The sequence below is a fragment of the Coregonus clupeaformis genome, chromosome 17 (assembly GCF_020615455.1).
Source record: "Coregonus clupeaformis isolate EN_2021a chromosome 17, ASM2061545v1, whole genome shotgun sequence".
NCBI lineage: Eukaryota > Metazoa > Chordata > Actinopteri > Salmoniformes > Salmonidae > Coregonus > Coregonus clupeaformis.
In genome coordinates, this window is record NC_059208.1 from 18479722 (window position 1) to 18502252 (window position 22531).

At 40.8% G+C, this 22531-nt stretch overlaps 1 protein-coding gene across 5 annotated transcripts in view; it reads right to left on the reverse strand.

Annotated features, from left to right (window-relative positions):
* The window catches only part of LOC121585925 (receptor-type tyrosine-protein phosphatase U), a 362429-nt gene that overhangs the window by 17792 nt on the left and 322106 nt on the right, over positions 1 to 22531 (reverse strand). For all 5 annotated transcript variants that reach the window (XM_041902265.2, XM_041902267.2, XM_041902266.2 and 2 more), the window contains 4 exons: positions 22198 to 22333; positions 21389 to 21538; positions 3135 to 3449; positions 1088 to 1213 (listed from right to left, as the gene is read on the reverse strand). In XM_041902265.2, the coding sequence (XP_041758199.2) occupies positions 1088 to 1213; positions 3135 to 3449; positions 21389 to 21538; positions 22198 to 22333 (727 nt within the window). The remainder of the gene's footprint in view (positions 1 to 1087; positions 1214 to 3134; positions 3450 to 21388; positions 21539 to 22197; positions 22334 to 22531) is intronic.

Sequence of the window (22531 nt, forward strand, 5' to 3'; positions counted from 1 at the left end):
AATGACTAAAATTGTAAATGTAAAGGTAGTGTAGGTGAGGAGGGATGACAGGAGGGTTAGATTGGGGGAAGGAGGATGCCACTCTATGAGGGTGGTTCTGGGCACCTCCTGTCACACAGCCTGCCAGCAGGGACAGGCCTCGCATGGAGGTGCCAGTCTGGTTGACGGTGATGCAACACACCTTCTCATTCACACACCCACACACAGTACAGTATTGTACACAAACTTTGTTCTTTCTACCGTTCAGACAGACAGAAAGAGATAATTAAGACACACACACGACGGCACATATGGATACGCACACACACGCACACATACAGTGAGGGAAACAATTATTTGATCCCCTGCTGATTTTGTACATTTGCCCACTGACAAAGAAATTATCAGTCTATAATTTTAATGGTAGGTTTATTTGAACAGTGAGAGACAGAATAACAACAAAAAAATCCAGAGAAACGCATGTCAAAAATGTTATAAATTGATTTGCATTTTAATGAGGGAAATAAGTATTTGACCCCCTCTCAATCAGAAAGATTTCTGGCTCCCAGGAGTCTTTTATACAGGTAACGAGCTGAGATTAGGAGCACACTCTTAAAGGTAGTGCTCCTAATCTCAGCTTGTTACCTGTATAAAAGAGACCTGTCCACAGAAGCAATCAATCAATCACATTCCAAACTCTCCACCATGGCCAAGACCAAAGAGCTCTCCAAGGATGTCAGGGACAAGATTGTAGACCTACACAAGGCTGGAATGGGCTACAAGACCATCGCCAAGCAGCTTGGTGAGAAGGTGACAACAGTTGGTGCGATTATTCGCAAATGGAAGAAACACAAAATAACTGTCAATCTCCCTCGGCCTGGGACTCCATGCAAGATCTCACCTCGTGGATTTGCAATGATCATGAGAACGGTGAGGAATCAGCCCAGAACTACACGGGAGGATCTTGTGTGTGTGTGTGTGTGTGTGTGTGTGTGTGTGTGTGTGTGTGTGTGTGTGTGTGTGTGTGTGTGTGTGTGTGTGTGTGTGTGTGTGTGTGTGTGTGTGTGTGCGCGCAAGCATGGGTGTATAAATGCTCTTAGTGACTCACCCTTGTCACGTTTTTGACACGGAATAGACGAGTGATGATGTCGTCGTCAGCTGACATGGACAGGAACTCAACCTCCATGGGCCCATACTGCTGTAGACCAGGCTCTGGCCAGTACTGGTCACAGGGCTAGTGAGAGAGAGAGGAGGGGAGAGAGAGAGACAGGGAGAGAGGGTAGAGTGAAAAGAGGAGAATGAGAAAATAGTTCATTTGGATCACTGTCAAGATTCCAAAAGGGAAACATCAGAGTCTAATCAACTCACCCCCAAAACCACCCTGTGACGACTCCAAAAGTGTTCCAATGCCATATGATTGGAACAGGTAACAAAAACTAGCAGACCTCTCACATAATGATGAAACAGAGTGGAGAGAGAGAGAGAGAGAGAGAGAGAGAGAGAGAGAGAGAGAGAGAGAGAGAGAGAGAGAGAGAGAGAGAGAGAGACAGAGAGAGAGAGAGAGAGAGAGAGAGAGAGAGAGAGAGAGAGAGAGAGAGAGAGAGAGAGAGGTGGGCCGGTATTAAGGAGATGAGACAGGAGCAGAGGGGGACGGGGTAATGCCCTGTGACAAGTGTCTTATAATGCATTAATAGGCAGTCAGGCAGAGAGAAACCTTGAGTTATAGCTTAGGGGTAGGACTAAAAGTGATATAGGCCCGTGTAGCTCAGTTGGTAGAGCGTGGCGTTTGCAACGCCAGGGTTGTGGGTTCGATTCCCACGGGGGGCTAGTATGACAAAAAATGTAAATATGTATGCACTCACTAACTGTAAGTTGCTCTGGATAAGAGCTTCTGCTAAATGACTAAAATGTAAAATGTAAATATAGCTGTTTCTCTAGAGACCGAAATTAAGCGAGGAGTGTTACTGACTCCAGAAGATCAATGTGGTCAAAAGCACAAACACTCATACAGAGACTAAGTGATGGCAGAGCAGCATGGCTCTGACTGGTTAAGTCTTCCGCTATCAGCACTATTGCCACAGGAGCAAGAGTTGAGCTAAGATACAGCATCCCAGACACTGCCAGTAGAATCAGAACTAGATTCAGATCTGCAGCAATTTTCATTGTGAAAAGTGAAATGCGGATTCATATCAAATGTTATTAGTCACATACACATGTTTAGCAGATGTTATTGAGGGTGTAGCGAAATGCTTGTGTTTCTAGCTCAAACAGTGCAGTAATTACTCCCGAGTGGCGCAGTGGTCTAAGGCACTGCATCGCAGTGCTAGCTGTGCCACTAGAGATCCTGGCTCGAATCCAGGCTCTGTCGTAGCCGGCCGCGACCGGGAGACCCATGGGGCGGCGCACAATTGGCCCAGCGTCGTCTAGGGTAGGGGAGGGAATGGCCGGCAGGGGATGTAGCTCAGTTCGTAGAGCTTCGATTCCCACGGGGGGTATAAAAAAATAAAAAAAATGTATGCACTAACTGTAAGTCGCTCTGGATAAGAGCGTCTGCTAAATGACTAAAATGTAAATGTAAATATCTAACAAGTAATATCTAACAATTCCACAACAATACACACAATACACACAAATCTAAAGTAAAGGAATGGAATTAAGAATATAAAAATATATGGACGAGCAATGTCGAAGTGGCATAGACTAAGATACAGTAGAATAGAAGAGAACACATTATATAGAGTACCAGTCAAAATTCATTAGAGTTACCAACCTCAGAAATTGCAGCCCAAATAAATGCTTCACAGAGTTCAAGTCACAGACACAACTCAACATCAACTGTTAAGAGGAGACTGTGTGAATCATGCCTTCATGGTCGAATTGCTAAAAAAGAAACCACTACTAAAGGACACCAATAATAAGGAGACTTGGTTGGCCAAGGAGCACGAGCAATGGACATTAGACCGGTCGACATTTGTCCTTTGGTCTGGAGTCCAAATTGGAGATCTTTGGTTCCAACCGCCGTTGTATGCACTCACTAACTGTAAGTCGCTCTGGATAAGAGCGTCCGCTAAATGACTAAAATGTAAAAATGTAATGCATACAGTATATCTTAATATACATAAATATTGATATATATATATATATATATAGCTCACCCAGGCAGAGTTGGACTGGTTGAGCTGGTTGAGCATGACCACCGAGGTGCAGCCGTAGTCAAACACCAACCTCCAGAAGTCAGCGGTGGTAGCGGGGAGCGGGTGAGGGGTGACGATGAAGGTGCCGGGCTGGTGGAAGCTGTCAGTGAGTGCCGCATTGATGTAGTTGTTGCTCTCGCCCTCAGTGGTGACCAGGAAAGCCAGGGCGCGGTCGGGCGGCAGCACGTCCATGCTGCGGTTCTTCTCCCGGTTCCTGGGGAGCAGGGCGATGCTGCACTCCTCCATGTCCAGGTGAGGTGTGACCGAGTTCAACGTCTGGAGGGGAGGTGGAAAGGGAGGGAAGATGGAGGGGAGGGGGGAGGAAGAGAAGAGGGGTGGGAGGATGATAGGAAGAGTTGAAAGAGGGAGGGAGATATAAAGATTTAGTGGAGGTAGAATTTATGAGATTGGTGAGGTGAGGAGAGGTGAGATGAAGTACCAGAAATAAAAATAGGCGATGAAGAAAAATGAGGGAAAGGAGGGAATTGATGGAGGCAGAGAGAAGGGGAGGAAGTGGGGGTGGAGAAAAAAGCGTGTTAATGACAGATTGGCCACTCGTTATTCTCTGTCAATACCGGTACATTGATTGACAGTGGCAGTTAGAAGCATCTTTAAAAAAAGTTTAACATCAATCTGAAATAGTCATAGAGTTCAATAACAAATTGGAAAGATTAGGCCAGCCTCATGCATCATGAACACAAATGTTATGAACCTTTGGGAAAACTGAATATTTTGCACCTATTACCTTTTATGAACATTAACAAGCATTCCACCCTAATTACATAAGACAATATGAACAGAATATTTGAATCATTAATGCACCACATCAATAATAGATCTGGGAAATGCTGATCTTAGTGATACTGGCTGGTGTTGGCTCTATCTGGGCTTTGTGATAGATACAGCATGAGCAAAATATAGCTAAAGGTTGTATTAGAGGTTGTATTTGGCATACATTGCATGGATCCTTTCAGAAGGAATATCAGTTGGGTGAATTTACAGGATCAAAGGGATCCACTTGACCATCTTACTTTGGAAGAACTAACAACCTGTAATCAGAGACCACTCAGGCCCATTTTTCCCCCGCCTAAGCAATAATTCATCAAGTAATGAAAGTGGCATAATTCATATGGAGTGTTTAAGGAAAAAAACGACCCAGAGGACTCGGTAATCTCGCGTTCCGAGGTCGACGTGAGTAAGGTCTTTAATCAGGTCAACCCCCGCAAGGCCGCGGGGTCCGACTTATACCAGGATGCGTACTCAGAGCTGGCAGCTGGCAGGCATATTCACGGTTATTTTCAACCTGTCCTTGTCCTAGTCTATAATCCCCACATGTTTTAAGATGACCACCATCATTCCTGTTCCCAAGAACTATAAGGCTTCATGCGACAATGACTACTGCCATGTGAAAATGTTCCCAGCTATAATAATTGCACACGTATCTCTTTATGTGGATGGCTGAGCTCGTGCGGATATTTCACTCTCACACTCCCTCGACCTCAAAAAACAGTTCTGTGGGCACGCGCATTTGCTTTACACGTCTACCAATCAATGGTGGCCAGGAGTATTGACTCTGACCAATCAGAAGCTTGTTGAGGTATCAGGTCAGTATATAGATACCCGGAATCGCGCGTCAAAGTGCTGAGGGTTAATGTGAGGAGCGATTTTTTGCGATTGCAAAGACTTGGGCGCTATGTTTTCGATTGACAGTGCATATATTTGTTTGTTAGTTAGTTAGTTAGCTAGCTATACAAACAAGTTAAAACTGCACACCTCTGAGAACAAGCCATCTCGACCAGTTTACAGCTAATTATGCTAGTTAGCTAGATAAATCAAGGGCGAGGGGGTGTGAGAGAAACGAGTTCAGCCATCCACACAGAAAATGTTTACAACATGATGTCACAATCACAACACAAACTATTTCACGCTAGGAAGATTTTTACATGACACCCTGTAGCACTCACATCTGCAATCATGAAGTGCTTTGAGAGGCTGGTTATGGGCACACATCAACTCCATCATCGCAGACACCATAGACCCACTCCAATTTGGATACCACACCAACAGATCCATAGACGACGCAATCTCAATTGCACTCCACACGGCCATCACCCACCTAGATAAGAGGAATACCTACAGTATGCGAGTATGCTGTTCCTTGACTACAGCTCAGTGTTCAACACCATTGATCCCTTGAAGCTCGTCACCAAGATTAGGGACCTGGGACTGAACACCTCCCTCTGCAACTAAATCCTGAACTTCCAGACAGGCTGACCGGAGGTAATGAGTGTAGGCAATATCACCTCCGCCCCACTGACCCTCATCATCGGGCCCCACAGCGGTGTGTGCTTAGTCTCCTCCTGTACTCCCTGTTCACCCACGACTGCGTGGCCACGCACGACTCAAACACCATCATCAAGTTTGCTGACGACATGACGGTGGTAGGCCTCATCACCGGCGACGATGAGACAGCCTATAGGGAGGAGGACAGTGACCTGGCAGTGTGGTGCCGGAACAACAACCTCTCCCTCAACATCAGTAAGAACAAGGAGTTGATCGTGGACTACAGGAAACAGGGTCGGAAGCTTCATCCACATCGACGGGGCTGCAGTGGAGCCGGTCAAGAGCTTCAAGTTCCTTGGTGTGACGTAAAATGGTCCACAAACACTCTCACATTCCCCTCAGGAGGTTGAAAATGTTTGACATGGGCTGTCAAATCCTAAAAAAGTTATACAGCTGTACCATTGAGAACATCTTGACTGGCTGCATTACTGCTTGGTATGGCAATAGCACCCCCTCAATCACATGGCGCTACAGACGGTGGTGCGGACAGCCCAGTACATCACTGGGACCGAGCTCCCTGCCATCCAGGACCTCTATATCAGGCGCCGTGAAAAGAAGGCCCAGAGAATCGTTAAAGACTCCAGCCACACAAACCATAGACTGTTCTCTCTGCTTCCGCATGGCAAGTGGTACTGGTGCATCAAGTCTGACACCAACAGACTCCTGAACAGCTTCTATCCCCAAGCCATAATACTGCAATATATATATAAATAGCTAACAAAATGGCTACATGGACTATCTGAGTTGACACTCACAGGGCCTTACACACTCACGCACACTGACACTCCAAAAACACACACACAAACACTCACTTCATCATTTGCTCACACACACATAATATGCACATACATTTATACAGACTCTACACACACGCACACCCACTCAAATACAATCATCATATACGCTGCTGCTACTCTATTTATCATATATCCTGATGCCTAGTCACCTTACGCCTATACATATCTACCTCTATCACTCCAGTATTCCTGCACATTGTTAATATGGTACTGGAACTGACTGACCCTGTATATAGTATGCTTACTTACTTTCTCATGTTCTTCTTATTTCTATTTATTGTGTGTTTTTGTTCTACCTTATGCTATTTTCAGTACTACATTGTTTTTTTTTGTTTGTTTTTTTGTTTTTTTGTTTTGTTTTTTGGGAATGGATCAGCTTAATATTGCAGATAGATTGTATATTCTATCAATGTAATTGTCTGCATCACTTCCAATCCCCCATGTTTTTTAATTTTTTATATATATACTCCCCTTTATTACTTTTCAACCCCACCATCCTTTCCCTACTTGGAGTAAATTAGTGAACAACAATGCCCAGGCCTCTACTTCCGGTCTATACTTACTATCTACACCTTATGGACAGAGTTAATTTTACAATAATTCTATAAATATATATATATATATATATATATATATATATATATATATATATATATTTATTTTATTATTTTTTTGCTCCTGAACTTCTTCTACTCTCAACCTCTCCGATCATTTTCATTGTGTCCATCCGGTTTGCTTCTATATGCCATATCTTTCTAACTGTGCTCCTTCCCAAAAGCTCCCAACATACAACCTATATACTTATTATGGACACAGTATGCTTACATTATTAGCTATCTTTGTTATTATTTGTTGTTATTTGTTATTAGTCCCATCCTTCAACTCTATTCAATACCTCCCATCTATCTCTTAACACAATCCATATAGGATTTCTATTTGCCATATATATTTCAACCGTACTGTGATGTTTTACAAAAATTCTGAACCTTTCTATTCTCATTGCTTCTACAGATTGTGAATTAAAAATAAACATTTTTGCTAAAAGTATTATTATATTATTGATTGATTGACTATGACTTTTCAGATCACCCAGTAATGCTATCTGCAAGGTTAGTTCCAGGTAAATATTGCAATCCTTTAGCCATTCCTGGACCTGTGTCCAAAAACAAGCTACAAATGGACAGAACCAAAACAAATGATCTAATGATTCTGTCTCTTCACAGCAAAACCTGCAGAGCTGGGAAGATTGTATCCCCCATATAAATAACATTCTATTGGTAGCAAGCATTTTATATAATAATTTAAATTGAAAGATTCTAATTTTTGAATCCGGTGTCGTTTTGCGTGTCAGTTCATAAACACTATGCCATGGGATCGGTACGTCTTCCCAACTATTTTGCAATCTATATGGGACGGCTGTCAATCCTTTGGTCCTTAAGTGAAACTGATATACTTTTTTATTTATCACAGTTTTCCTTAACCAATTATGTTATTTAATGCAAGGCCGACAGACAAGTTCCTTACTTTCTCCCCCTTCCACTTTCCTCTTCCACTTTTGCGGTAAGGCTGCAATTATTTGGTTGTAATTTTGGGTAGAGCAGACATTTCCATATGTTTTTGTTAGCTGCATGTGCGACATAACTCCACCAGTCCTACCGATGATATCATTTACGAAGATTATACCTTTTTAAACATTCTGTCAAAAAATAAAGGTTTTTTGTCAATTAGTATATTTGAATTTAACCACAATATTTGTTGCATTATTTGTTCTGTCGTTTCTGGAGGATTAAATTGAAATTGCAACCAACTTTCTATGGCTTGTTTTAGAAATAGTGACATTTGGGAGATTATTTCCTTTTCAAATAACTGAAAGTGAGAGGTTGTAATCTGAATAAAGGGAAAAAGGCCTTTCTTGAACATTGGGTGAGACAATCTTACTAATTTGCTTGAGAACCAGTTCAGATTTAAGTATAACTTTTGTATGACTGAAGCTTTTAGTGATAGGTCTAATGCTTTAATATTTAATAATTTATGTCCTCCGAATTCATATTCATTATATAAATATGCTCTTTTAATTTTGTCTGGCTTGCCGTCCAAATAAAATTGAATATTTTTTTCTCATATAATTTAAAAAACTGTTCGCTAGGCATAGGCAAGACCATAAGCAAATAGGTAAACTGGGATAATACTAAAGAGTTAATCAGGGTGATTTTTCCACAAATTGACAGGTATTTTCCTTTCCATGGTAGTAAGATCTTATCTATTTTTGCTAACTTTCTATTAAAATTTATTGAAGTGAGATCATTTATTTCCTTTGGGATATGTATTCCGAGTATATCCACATCACCATCAGACCATTTTATTGGTAAACTACATGGTAATGTACATTTTTTATTTTTTAGTGATCCAATACGTAATATAGTACATTTGTCATAATTTGGTTGTAATCCAGAGAGGTTAGAAAATGTATCTAGATCCTCTATGAGGCTGTGGAGGGATTCTAGTTGTGGATTTAAAAGAAAACATGAATCATCAGCGTACAATGACACCTTTGTTTTTAAGCCCTGTATTTCTAATCCTCTGATATTATTATTATTTAATAGCTAACATCTCGATGGCCACAATAAATAGATATGCCGATAGTGGACATCCTTGTTTCACTCCTCTTGACAGTTTAAAACTTTCTGAGAAATAGCCATTATTTACTATTTTACACCTAGGGTTACTATACATGATTTTGACCCATTTTATAAGAGATTCTCCAAAATTGAAATGCTCCAGGCATTTATATATAAACCCCAGTCGAACTTTATCAAATGCCTTTTCGAAGTCTGCTATGAATAGCAGGCCTGGTTTCCCATATTTTCCATAGTATTCTATTGTTTCCAATACTTGCCTTATATTATCTCCAATGTATCTTCCATGTAAAAAACCTGTCTGATTAGAATGACTAATATCCGACAATACCTTTTTAATTCTATGCGCTATACATTTTGCTAGGATTTTTGCATCACAACACTGAAGTGTAAGGGGCCTCCAATTTTGTAAATGGACTGGATCTTTATATTTTCCACTTGTATCCTGTTTCAGTAATAATGAGATCAGACCTTCTTCTTGAGTGTCAGATAATCTACCATTTACATAGGAGTGGTTAAAACATGCTAATAACGGTCCGCTTAGTATATCAAAAAAGGTTTGGTATACCTCGACTGGTATGCCATCCAACCCTGGAGTTTTCCCGGACTTAAAGTCTTTAATTGCATCCAGAAGTTCCTCCTCTGTAATTTCACCTTCACATGAGTCTTTCTGTGTGGCTGTTAATTTGACATTATCAATAGAAAAAAAAATTCTACAATTAGCTTCAGTTAGAGGAGATGGAGGCGACTGAAAAGAAAACATATGCTTAAAGTACTTTGTTTCTTCCTTCAAAATATCATTTGGTGAATTATGGGTGACTCCGTCAATTGTAACCAGTTTCATTAAGTTCTTTTTGGTAGCATTCCTATGTTGAAGATTAAAAAAGAATTTTGTGCATTTTTCCCCATATTCCATCCAGTTTGCTTTATTTTTATAATATATTACACTTGATCTTTCTTGAATAAGTTTCTCCATTTCTTTTTGTTTTTCCTCTAATTTATTCTGAGCCTCTATGTTACAGTTTTTATTGCCATCTATCTGTTCTGTTAGATTTTCTATTTCCTTTCTTAGTATAAACTCTTTTGACCTAAATTGCTTTTGTTTTCGAGATGAGTACTGAATTGCATGGCCTCTAAAGGCAGATTTAAAGGTGTCCCATACAATAAGGGGATTCGCTGTACCTACAGTGGGGAAAAAAAGTATTTAGTCAGCCACCAATTGTGCAAGTTCTCCCACTTAAAAAGATGAGAGAGGCCTGTAATTTTCATCATAGGTACACGTCAACTATGACAGACAAATTGAGGAAAAAAAATCCAGAAAATCACATTGTAGGATTTTTTTATGAATTTATTTGCAAATTATGGTGGAAAATAAGTATTTGGTCACCTACAAACAAGCAAGATTTCTGGCTCTCACAGACCTGTAACTTCTTCTTTAAGAGGCTCCTCTGTCCTCCACTTGTTACCTGTATTAATGGCACCTGTTTGAACTTGTTATCAGTATAAAAGACACCTGTTCACAACCTCAAACAGTCACACTCCAAACTCCACTATGGCGAAGACCAAAGAGCTGTCAAAGGACACCAGAAACAAAATTGTAGACCTGCACCAGGCTGGGAAGACTGAATCTGCAATAGGTAAGCAGCTTGGTTTGAAGAAATCAACTGTGGGAGCAATTATTAGGAAATGGAAGACATACAAGACCACTGATAATCTCCCTCGATCTGGGGCTCCACGCAAGATCTCACCCCGTGGGGTCAAAATGATCACAAGAACGGTGAGCAAAAATCCCAGAACCACACGGGGGGACCTAGTGAATGACCTGCAGAGAGCTGGGACCAAAGTAACAAAGCCTACCATCAGTAACACACTACGCCGCCAGGGACTCAAATCCTGCAGTGCGAGACGTGTCCCCCTGCTTAAGCCAGTACATGTCCAGGCCCGTCTGAAGTTTGCTAGAGTGCATTTGGATGATCCAGAAGAGGATTGGGAGAATGTCATATGAAACCAAAATATAACTTTTTGGTAAAAACTCAACTCGTCGTGTTTGGAGGACAAAGAATGCTGAGTTGCATCCAAAGAACACCATACCTACTGTGAAGCATGGGGGGTGGAAACATCATGCTTTGGGGCTGTTTTTCTGCAAAGGGACCAGGACGACTGATCCGTGTAAAGGAAAGAATGAATGGGGCCATGTATCGTGAGATTTTGAGTGAAAACCTCCTTCCATCAGCAAGGGCATTGAAGATGAAACATGGCTGGGTCTTTCAGCATGACAATGATCCCAAACACACCACCCGGGCAACGAAGGAGTGGCTTCGTACGAAGCATTTCAAGGTCCTGGAGTGGCCTAGCCAGTCTCCAGATCTCAACCCCATAGAACATCTTTGGAGGGAGTTGAAAGTCTGTGTTGCCCAGCGACAGCCCCAAAACATCACTGCTCTAGAGGAGATCTGCAAGGAGGAATGGGCCAAAATACCAGCAACAGTGTGTGAAAACCTTGTGAAGACTTACAGAAAGCGTTTGACCTGTGTCATTGCCAACAAAGGGTATATAACAAAGTATTGAGAAACTTTTGTTATTGACCAAATACTTATTTTCCACCATAATTTGCAAATAAATTCATAAAAAATCCTACAATGTGATTTTCTGGATTTTGTTCCTCATTTTGTCTGTCCTAGTTGACTTGTACCTATGATGAAAATTACAGGCCTCTTTCATCTTTTTAAGTGGGAGAACTTGCACAATTGGTGGCTGACTAAATACTTTTTTTCCCCACTGTATGTTATGTTGGAAAAAGTCAGTTATAAATTCCTTTGTTCTAATTATGAATAAATTATCATCCAATAGGCTTTGATTAAATTTCCAATATCCTCGCCCACGTGGAAATTCAGTAAGAGTAATGTATATGCCTATTATATGATGGTCCGACCACATTCTGTCCCCTATCAACACTTTTTTTTACTTTTGGTGCCAACGAGAATGAGATAAGAAAGAAGTCAAGACGACTAGCTTGATTCAGTCTCCGCCATGTATATCTCACTAGATCAGTATATTTAAGCCTCCATATATCTACTAGTTCTAATGTATCCATGACATTCACAATTTCCTTAAGAGCATGTGGGTGATTGTTTGTGGTGTGATTTCCTTTACGGTCCATTGAGCTATTTAAAACAGTATTATAATCCCCCACCATAATAATATTGTCTTGAGTTGCTTGCAGGCTTGATAATTTATTATATATATTGTCAAAGAATTGTGGATCATCATTATTTGGTCCGTAAAGGTTAATGAGCCATATGTGTTTATGGTCCAATAACATATTTAAAATAATCCATGTACCTTGCGTATCTATTTGGACAATTTGCACATTCGGAGCGAAATTACTATTAATTAATATCATCACCCCTTTTGAATTTCTTTGCCCATGAGAGAAGTATATTCCCCCCCCCCCCCCATTATTTTTCCACGCTACTTCATCTCGAATTGTTGAATGAGTTTCCTGTATACAATAGATATTATATTCCTTCTCTTTGAGCCATGTAAATATTGTTCTTCTTTTGTTATTATCAGCTAAGCCATTACAATTATAACTGGCTATACTTATTTCACCATACACCATAATGAGATACAAGTTTCAAGTCTATTTATCATTATATATGTTTGTAAATTTACCAATAAAAATAGCGTAATTATTGAGTGTCCATATAGCTGTACCGTGATATTTGCATTGCTACGGAGTAACCCTTCAATTGTTCTCCACTAATTCCCCCGCTAAAGCCCCTCCCCATCCCAAGTTGAGCCGTCATCCCAGTGATCAGCATCCCACCCACGTCCCTCCGTATCCCTAAGGCCCCGAGAGGCCAGGACCCATCCATCGAAAACAGCACACAGTGGCACCCACAAAACAGAAGCAGATTAACCGCCAAAAGCATTTCCAATGCTTTCACCTCTATATATATATATATATATTTTTTTTTAAATTATTTTTATTATGCATATCCTATTTTCCATCATTATCAATTAATATGCGTAATAATGTCGGCAGTTCACGCGTAGGATTCCAACATATAACCCGGATTGCCATTGTATTACACTTAATTAATAAGCAATTATTATCCTAGCAAATAATCCCCGCGGTCCATCCCATACCCCCCCCCCCCCCCCAACATCCCCACCCCCCCACAACAGATGCCAGACAAGCACACACGCACATACTCACATACTCCAACACACTCAACCCCCCTCCTCCACAATCCACCATAAAATTAGATACTCAACAGCTGTTATATCCCAGAGCCCAACTCGAGAAATAACTTGATTTACGAGTGCACATACAGTTAAAGCTGATTGAGAAAGCATGCAGATTGAGCAGAAATTGATAACAATGTGAGATTTGATTAATCTACTTAATCTATGTCAAGTCCTAGGTGATGGAGATCAGATCCACCCTCTTCACCTGAGACACAAACACTCTGATCCCCTGTTGTAACCATTTTCCCAAGCATCTCCATGCGGTCAGACCTTTGATTATTTTGTGCCACCTGGGCCACAATGATAAATCCCCTCTCTGATTGTCCATACTACATTGTTATTGATTACTGCATTGTTGGGTTTAGAGCTTGCAAGAAAAGCATGTCACTGTACTTGTGCACATGACATTAAAACTTGAAATTTAAAAGGGGGGATGCGTGGGGGCCTATTCCAGTATGAAATGCAGTACTTTGAAATGCGAAACCTCGAATCAATGCGGCTGCTCTTAGAGTAGAGTCAGTAGACAGTACTGTTTGGAGGACTGGGAGAGGAAGTTAATGCATGTGGGAACACAGCTGGTGCTCCTCTGTCCTAATCAGAATCAAATAAAGTGTTCTGAGACCACCACATTCCCAGCTTCCCGCAAATCATGGGGGATTTGAATGACAATCACACACTTTCAAAGGTGAGAGGAAACTGGAATCCTTGTTTTGCCGTTCGCAAACACACATGCATTTGCACGCACACACACACATGCAAGAAGACAGGTAGGCACGCATTCACAAGCACACATTCACGCACGGACGCACATACACCTGCACGGACACACGCACCAGACCTTAAAAAAAAGTAGTACTTTTCTGAGATCTGCTTTCAAATAGTTTTAAAAAGTAGTCATTTGTTGGGATCTGTTTTCAAATAGTTGTAATCACCTCCAGAGTAACTATTTGTTCCCCTGGAACAATTTTTCTGTGGGAACAAACAGTTCATTTGGAGGTGACTACAACTATTTGTGCCTGTGTAATAAAACTGTAATTACTTTTGGAGCAACATTTTATTTGTATTTATTATGGATCCCAATTACTCAACCCTGCACCTTAGAGGCTGCTGCCCTATGTACATATACATGGAATTACTGGTAACTTTAATAATGGAACACTAGTCACTTTAATAATATTTACATACTGTTTTACTCATTTCATATGAATATACTGTATTCTACTGTATTTTAGTCAATGCCACTCTGACATTGCTCGTCCTAATATTTATATATTTCTTAATTCTATTCTTTTATTTTTAGATTTCTTTGTATTGGTGTGAATTGATAGATACTACTGCACTCTAGGAACACAAGTATTTCGCTACACCCGCAATAACATCTGCTAAATATGTGTATGTGACCAATAACATGTGATTTCATTACATTTTAATTAACTGCTGCCAAGGCAGCAGCTATTCTTCCTGGGGTCCAGCAAAATTAAGGCAGTTTATACAATTTCTAAAACATTACAATACAATCACAACAGATTTCACAACACATTAAGTTTGTGACCTCAGGCCACTACTCTACAACACTAAATCCATGTGTACGTGTGTGTATAGTGCCTGTGTTTGTGTCTCTTCACAGTCCTCAGTGTTCCATAAGGTGTATTTTTATCTATTTTTTTAAATCTGATTCTACTGTTTGCATCAGTTACTTGATGTGGAATAGAGTTCCATGTAGTCATGGCTCTATGTAGTACTGTGCGCCTCCCATAGCCTGTTCTGGACTTGGGGGCTGTGACGAGACCTCTGGTGGCATCCCTTGTGGGGTATGCGTGGGTGTTAGAGCTGTGTGCCAGTAGTTCAAACAGACAGCTCGGTGCATTCAACATTTCAATACCTCTCACAAATACAAGTAGTGATGAAGTCAATCTCTCCTCCACTTTGAGCCAGGAGAGATTGACATACATATTATTAATGTTAGCTCTCTGTGTACATCCAAGGGCCAGCCGTGCTGCCCTGTTCTGAGCCAAATGCAATTTTCCTAAATCCCTCTTTGTGGCACCTGACCACACGACTGAACAGTAGTCCATGTGCGACAAAACTAGGGCCTGTAGGACATGCCTTGTTGATAGTGCTGTTAGGAAGGCAGAGCAACTCTTTATTATGGACAGACTTCTCCCCATCTTAGCATCTGTTGTATCAATATGTTTTGACTTTGACAGTTTACAAGGGTTACACCAAGCAGTTTAGTCACCTTCACTTGCTCAATTTTTACATTATTTGTCCCAAATAAAAAGCTTTTAGTTTTGAAATATTTAGGACTAACTTATTCCTTGCCACCCACTCTGAAACTAACTGCAGCTCTTTGTTAAGTGTTGCAGTCATTTCAGTCGCTGCAGCAGCTGACGTGTATAGTGTTCAGTCATCCGCATCCATAGACACACATACATAGACACAATGGCATGTCGTTAGTAAAGACTGAAAATGTAAAGGGCCTAGAAAGCTGCCCTGGGAATTTCTACCTGGATTATGTTGGAGAAGCTTCCATTAAATAACACCCTCTGTGTTCTGTTAGTCAGGTAATTCTTTATCCACAATATAGCAGGGGGTGTAAAGCCATAACACATGTTTTTCCAGCAGCAGACTATGATCAATAATATCAGAAGCCACATTGAAGTCTAACAAAACAGCCTCCACAATCTTTTCATCATCAATTTCTCTCCTCCAATCATCAGTGTAACTGCTGTGCTTGTTGAATGTCCATCCCTATAAGTGTGCTGAAAGTCTGTTGTCAATCTGTTTACTGTAAAATAGCATTGTATCATGTCAAACACACATTTTTCCCAAACGTTTACTAAGGGTTGGTAACGGGCTGATTGGTCGGCTATTTGAGCCAGTAAAGGGGGCTTTACTATTCTTAGGTTTGCTTCCCTCCAGGTCTGAGAGCACACACTTTCTAGTAGGCTTAATTGAAAATATGGCAAATAGGAGTGGCAATATCTTCCGCTATTATCCTCAGTAATTTTCCATCCAAGTTGTCAGACCCCGGTGGCTTGTCATTGTGGATAGACAACAATACTTTTTTCACCTCTTCCACACTTACTTTACGAAATTCAAAATTACAATGCTTATTTGGTCAGATATACTTGGATGTGTAGTGTCAGCGTTTGTTGCTGGCATGTCATGCCTAAGTCTGCTAATCTTGCCAATGAAAAAATCATTAAAGTAGTTGGCAATATCAGTGGGTTTTGTGATGAATGATCCATTTGATTCAATGAATGATGGAGTCGAGTTTGCCTTCTTGCCCAAAATTTCATTTAAGTTGCTCCAAAGCTTTTTACTATAATTCTTTATCTCATTTATCTTTCTTTCATAATGTAGTTTATTCTTCTTTATATTCAGTTTAGTCACATGATTTCTCAATTTGCAGTACGTTTGCCAATCGGTTGTTTAGCCAGACTTATTTGCCATTCCTTTTGTCTTATCCCTCTCAACCAGACTATTTTTCAATTCCTCATCAATCCAAGGGGATTTTACAGTTTTTACAGTCATTTTCGTAATGGGTGCGTGCTTATTAGTAACTGGAATAAGCAATTTCATAAATATGTCAAGTGCAGCGTCTGGCTGCTCCTCATTACACACCACAGACCAGCAAATATTATTTACATCATAAACATAAGAATCACTACAAAACGTATTGTATGACCTCTTATACACTTTCCTAGCTATTAGCATGTTGTTACATAATACTTTGGTAATTGTATTTTAATTGCAGAGCAATGAGCTGAGAGTTTTTGTCACTACTGTACACGAGGAATAGGGACTGTTCCTTATTCCACTTGTGTAATAATTCCATTATTATGCAATTCATAAAGCAATTTCCAAAGTCCTATGTAACAACAATGTTGCTATTGTAATAATCACAAAGTTAATATATTACTTTATGTCTCACTCATATATGTGTTAGTCATTTTGAAGCTGCAAAAGTGGTCTACTCTAATGGCCCTCATGTATTTTATTCTAGCTATAGGCTATATTAAGATTAATATCTAAGAGCCCTCCAAACCATGTGCTTATGATCATATATTTATACTAATTCAACTACCGTAAAACTTCAATCAATATCCCAGGCATTTATTTGGCTCCCGAGTGGCGCAGCGGTCTAAGGCACTGTATCTCAGTGCTAGAGGCGTCACTACAGACCCTGGTTTGATTCCAGGCTGTATCACAATCCGGCCGTGATTGGGAGTCCCATAGGGCGGCGCACAATTGGCCCAGCGTCGTCCGGGTTTTGCCGGGGTAGGCCGTCATTGTAAATAAGAATTTATTCTTAACTGACTTGCTTAGTTAAATAAAGGTTAAATAAAATAAATAAAAATTTATTAAAATCACTGAACACAACAGGCGCTTATCAGAGAAAGGCTTCTATTTGAGCCAGGTGTCTATTTCCTTAATGCACACCATTTTTACTGATTTGCATAGTTAATTGTTTAATTTCAGCATTAATTTCCAGCATTTTAATCCCTTTTTTCATTTCCTGCACTAATGTGTTATCATTTACATACGGTCACGTTTCTTTTGCTTTAGTATGCCTCTATAATCAAAAACAACAGATGGTGATCAGCCGATTTCTGGGGGTCTGTACTCCCAAAGTTGTTGACAATTTCAGCTGTTAGCAGCCAATGGCTAGCAGTTTCATACTGGCGGTAAAAATTTATGATTGCGATAATTTTTTCTAATCATTACTGAATTATGTAATGTAACAAATCAAACATTAAACCTCTTAAACAATTCATGGTAATTCATGGTAACCTCATAAACAATTAATTTAGACACGTTTATTTGAAGCAGCCGTTTATTTGCTGATATGTGTGTCGTTGCCATGCTATTAAAAGTGACAGGCAGCTATTTGAGACTGCGTTTAATTGAAGTTTTACAGTAAGTGTTTTAGTCTTCATCAAATGTTTGGCAGTCATCAAATCATAGTATTTTTGTGTTTAAATAACTTGCATATATTCATATATACAGTGAGGGAAAAAAGTATTTGATCCCCTGCTGATTTTGTACGTTTGCCCACTGACAAAGACATGATCAGTCTATAATTGTAATGGTAGGTTTATTTGAACAGTGAGAGACAGAATAACAAAAAAATCCAGAAAAACCCATGTCAAAAATGTTATAAATTGATTTGCATTTTAATGAGGGAAATAAGTATTTGACCCCTCTGCAAAACATGACTTTGTACTTTGTGACAAAACCCTTGTTGGCAATCACAGAGGTCAGACGTTTCTTGTAGTTAGCCACCAGGTTTGCACACATCTCAGGAGGGATTTTGTTCCACTCCTCTTTGCAGATCTTCTCCAAGTCATTAAGGTTTCGAGGCTGACGTTTGGCAACTCGAACCTTCAGCTCCCTCCACATATTTTCTATGGGATTAAAGTCTGGAGACTGGCTAGGCCACTCCAGGACCTTAATGTGCTTCTTCTTGAGCCACTCCTTTGTTGCCTTGGCCGTGTGTTTTGGGTCATTGTCATGCTGGAATACCCATCCACGACCCATTTTCAATGCCCTGGCTGAGGGAAGGAGGTTGTCACCCAAGATTTGACGGTTCATGGCCCCGTCCATCGTCCCTTTGATGCGGTGAAGTTGTCCTGTCCCCTTAGCAGAAAAACACCCCCAAAGCATAATGTTTCCACCTCCATGGTTGACATTTACATTTACGTCATTTTGCAGACGCTCTTATCCAGAGCGACTTACAAATTGGTGCATTCACCTTATAGCCAGTGACAGTGGGGATGGTGTTCTTGGGGTCATAGGCAGCATTCCTCCTCCTCAAAACATGGCGAGTTGAGTTGATGCCAAAGAGCTCGATGTTGGTCTCATCTGACCACAACACTTTCACCCAGTTCTCCTCTGAATCATTCAGATGTTCATTGGCAAACTTCAGACGGCCCTGTATATGTGCTTTCTTGAGCAGGGGGACCTTGCGGGCGCTGCAGGATTTCAGTCATTCACGGCGTAGTGTGTTACCAATTGTTTTCTTGGTGACTATGGTCCCAGCTGCCTTGAGATCATTGACAAGATCCTCCCGTGTAGTTCTGGGCTGATTCCTCACCGTTCTCATGATCATTGCAACTCCACGAGGTGAGATCTTGCATGGAGCCCCAGGCCGAGGGAGATTGACAGTTTTTTTGTGTTTCTTCCATTTGCGAATAATCGCACCAACTGTTGTCTCACCAAGCTGCTTGCCGATGATGTTGTAGCCCATTCCAGCCTTGTGTAGGTCTACAATCTTGTCCCTGACATCCTTGGAGAGCTCTTTGGTCTTGGCCATGGTGGAGAGTTTGGAATCTGATTGACTGATTGCTTCTGTGGACAGGTGTCTTTTATACAGGTAACAAGCTGAGATTAGGAGCATTCCCTGATAATTTCTTTGTCAGTGGGCAAACGTACAAAATCAGCAGGGGATCAAATACTTTTTTCCCTCACTGTATATATATTTTTTAATGGTTTTCTGAGACATACAGTACCGTTCAAAAGTTCATTCAAGGGTTTTTCTTTATTTTTACTATTACTACATTGTAGAATAATAGTGAAGACATCAAAACGATGAAATAACACATATGGAATCATGTAGTAACCAAAAAAAGTGTTAAACAAATAAAAATATATTTGAGATTCTTCAAAGTAGCCACGCTTTGCCTTGATGACAGCTTTGCACACTCTTGGCATTCTCTCAACCAGCTTCATGAGGAATGCTTTTCAAACAGAGTTCCCACATATGCTGAGCACGCTGCGTTTCCTTCACTCTGTGGTCCAACTCATCCCAAACCATCTTAATTGGGTTGAGGTTGTGTGATTATGGAGGCCAGGTCATCTGATGTAGCACTCAATCACTCTCTTTCTTGGTCAAATAGCCCTTACAGAGCCTTGAGGTGTGTTTTGGGTCATTGTCCTGTTGAAAAACAAATGACAGTCCCACTAAGCACAAACCTGATGGGATGGCGTATTGCTGCAGAATGCAGTGGTAGCCATGCTGGTTAAGTGTGCCTTGGATTCTAAATAAATCACAGACAGTGTCACCAGTACAGCATCCCCACACCATCACACCTCCTCCTCCATGCTTCACGGTGGTAACCACACATGCGGAGATCATCCGTTCACCTACTCTGCGTCTCACAAAGACACAAAATCTCAAATTTGGACTCATCAGACCAAAGGACAGATTTCCACCGGTCTAATGTCCATTGCTTGTGTTTATTGGCCCTAGCAAGTCTCTTCCTATTATTGGTGTTTAGTAGTGGTTTCTTTGCAGCAATTCGACCATGAAGACCTGATTCACACAGTCTCCTCTGAACAGTTGATGTGAGATGTGCCTGTTACTTGAACTCTGTGAAGCAATTATTTTGGCTGCAATCTGAGGTGCAGTTAACTCTAACGAATTTATCCGCTGCAGCAGAGGTAACTCTGGGTCTTCCTTTCCTGTGGCGGTCCTCATGAGACCCAGTTTCATCATAGCGCTTGATGGTTTTTGCGACTGCACTTGAAGAAACTTTCAAAGTTCTTGAAATTTTCCGGATTGACTGATCTTCATGTCTTAAAGTAATGATGGACTGTGTTTTCTCTTTGCTTATTTGAGCTGTTCTTGCCATAATATGGACTTGGTCTTTTTCCAAATAGAGCTATCTTCTGTATACCACCCCTACCTTGTCACAACACAACTGATTGGCTCAAACGCATTAAGAAGGAAAAAAATTACACAAATTAACTTTTAATTGAAATGGATTTCAGGTGACTACCTTGTGAAGCTGGTTGTGAGAATGCCAAGAGTGTGCAAAGCTGTCATCAAGGCAAAGGGTGGCTACTTTGAAGAATCTCAAATATATTTTGATTTGTTTAACACTTATTTGGTAACTACATGATTCCATATATGTTATTTCATAGTTTTGATATCTTCACGATTATTCTACAATGTAGAAAATAGTAAAAATAAAGAAAAACCCTGGAATGAGTAGGTGTCTCCAAACTTTTGACTGGTACTGTATTCAAAATACTTTCAAATATTATTTGTTTTTCTGAAACCTGTACTTGAATATCAAGTTGTTGTTGTGCATTAACCTTTTCTGGGAAGTCACTGAAAACATATAGTATTTCACAACAAAACAGAAGGCGTATTATTTCATTCCGGTGTGTGACTGACCTGGAACTCTTCTCGTAGCTGGGAGGAGTTGCTCTGAGAGTCCACCCGCAGCATGTCTTTGTAGGTGAGGGCAAACTCATTCACCAAGATGGCCGTCTCTCCACACAGACAAGCCTCCAGGATGGCATCATGGATGAATATGTACTGCTCCTGCAGAGAGAGAAAGGGGGGAGAGAGAGGGGGGTGTGGAGAGAGAGAGAGAGAAAGGGGGGAGAGAGAGGGGGGTATGGAGAGAGAGCGAGAGAGAGCGAGAGAGCGAGAGAGCGAGAGAGAACAACAGAACAGAGAGAGTAAGAACATGAAGAACATAGGATGATATCACAAAGAAAGAGTACGAGGTGTGGAGGGGTGGCGAGAGAGAAATCTCACTACCTGCCATGATGTGAATTAAACATAAGCTATAATATTGTACATCAAAGAGCGGTGGGAGACTGAATAAATACGTCTAAATAAACAAACACTTGCAGTGTATATATTTAATTAGAGCACCCCTGCAAATAACTACAAATGTAATAAACAGCTAAACCAATATTGGATTTACATAATAAGGTTAAGATATGCTATATCATCGAAAGAAAAGCCACGTGATTCTGCGAGGCTCTGAGACAATGTAAGCCTTCGCATCTCGGAAACCATCGACCTATACACAAGTCCCCGTGGGGGAGCTAGGCTAAAATAATCCCCTCACTCTCTCTGAGTTCCCCAAACACAATACAGGAGACCAGAGCGGTGTGACTCCTTTTATCTTCCCCCACTGAAATGTACTGTAGGTTGGGATGCTAGATTGGGCGGGTGGCCAGCCCACTCACCTCTGTCTGGATCATGTTAATGCGTCGTGAGCAGAGGGTTTTGACACAGTTGTAGATGTCCACCACGCCCTCACACTCGGCCATGTCCAGCATGACGTCCAGCACGATGTAGCAGCCTGTGCGTCCTGCCCCCACACTGACACAGGGAGAACAACATGTCACTCTCACTGACCTTTGACCCTTTAGGATAAGCCTTCACATACAATACTGTAATAACAGCATTCAGATAAGGGTCGAAAGCAACTCTTGGCTCTCTTTCCTTGGGTGACATTAAAATAATACAATCAGGGCTCATAATGAATGTAAAACTGATTATAATGTTGTCATTTAAACC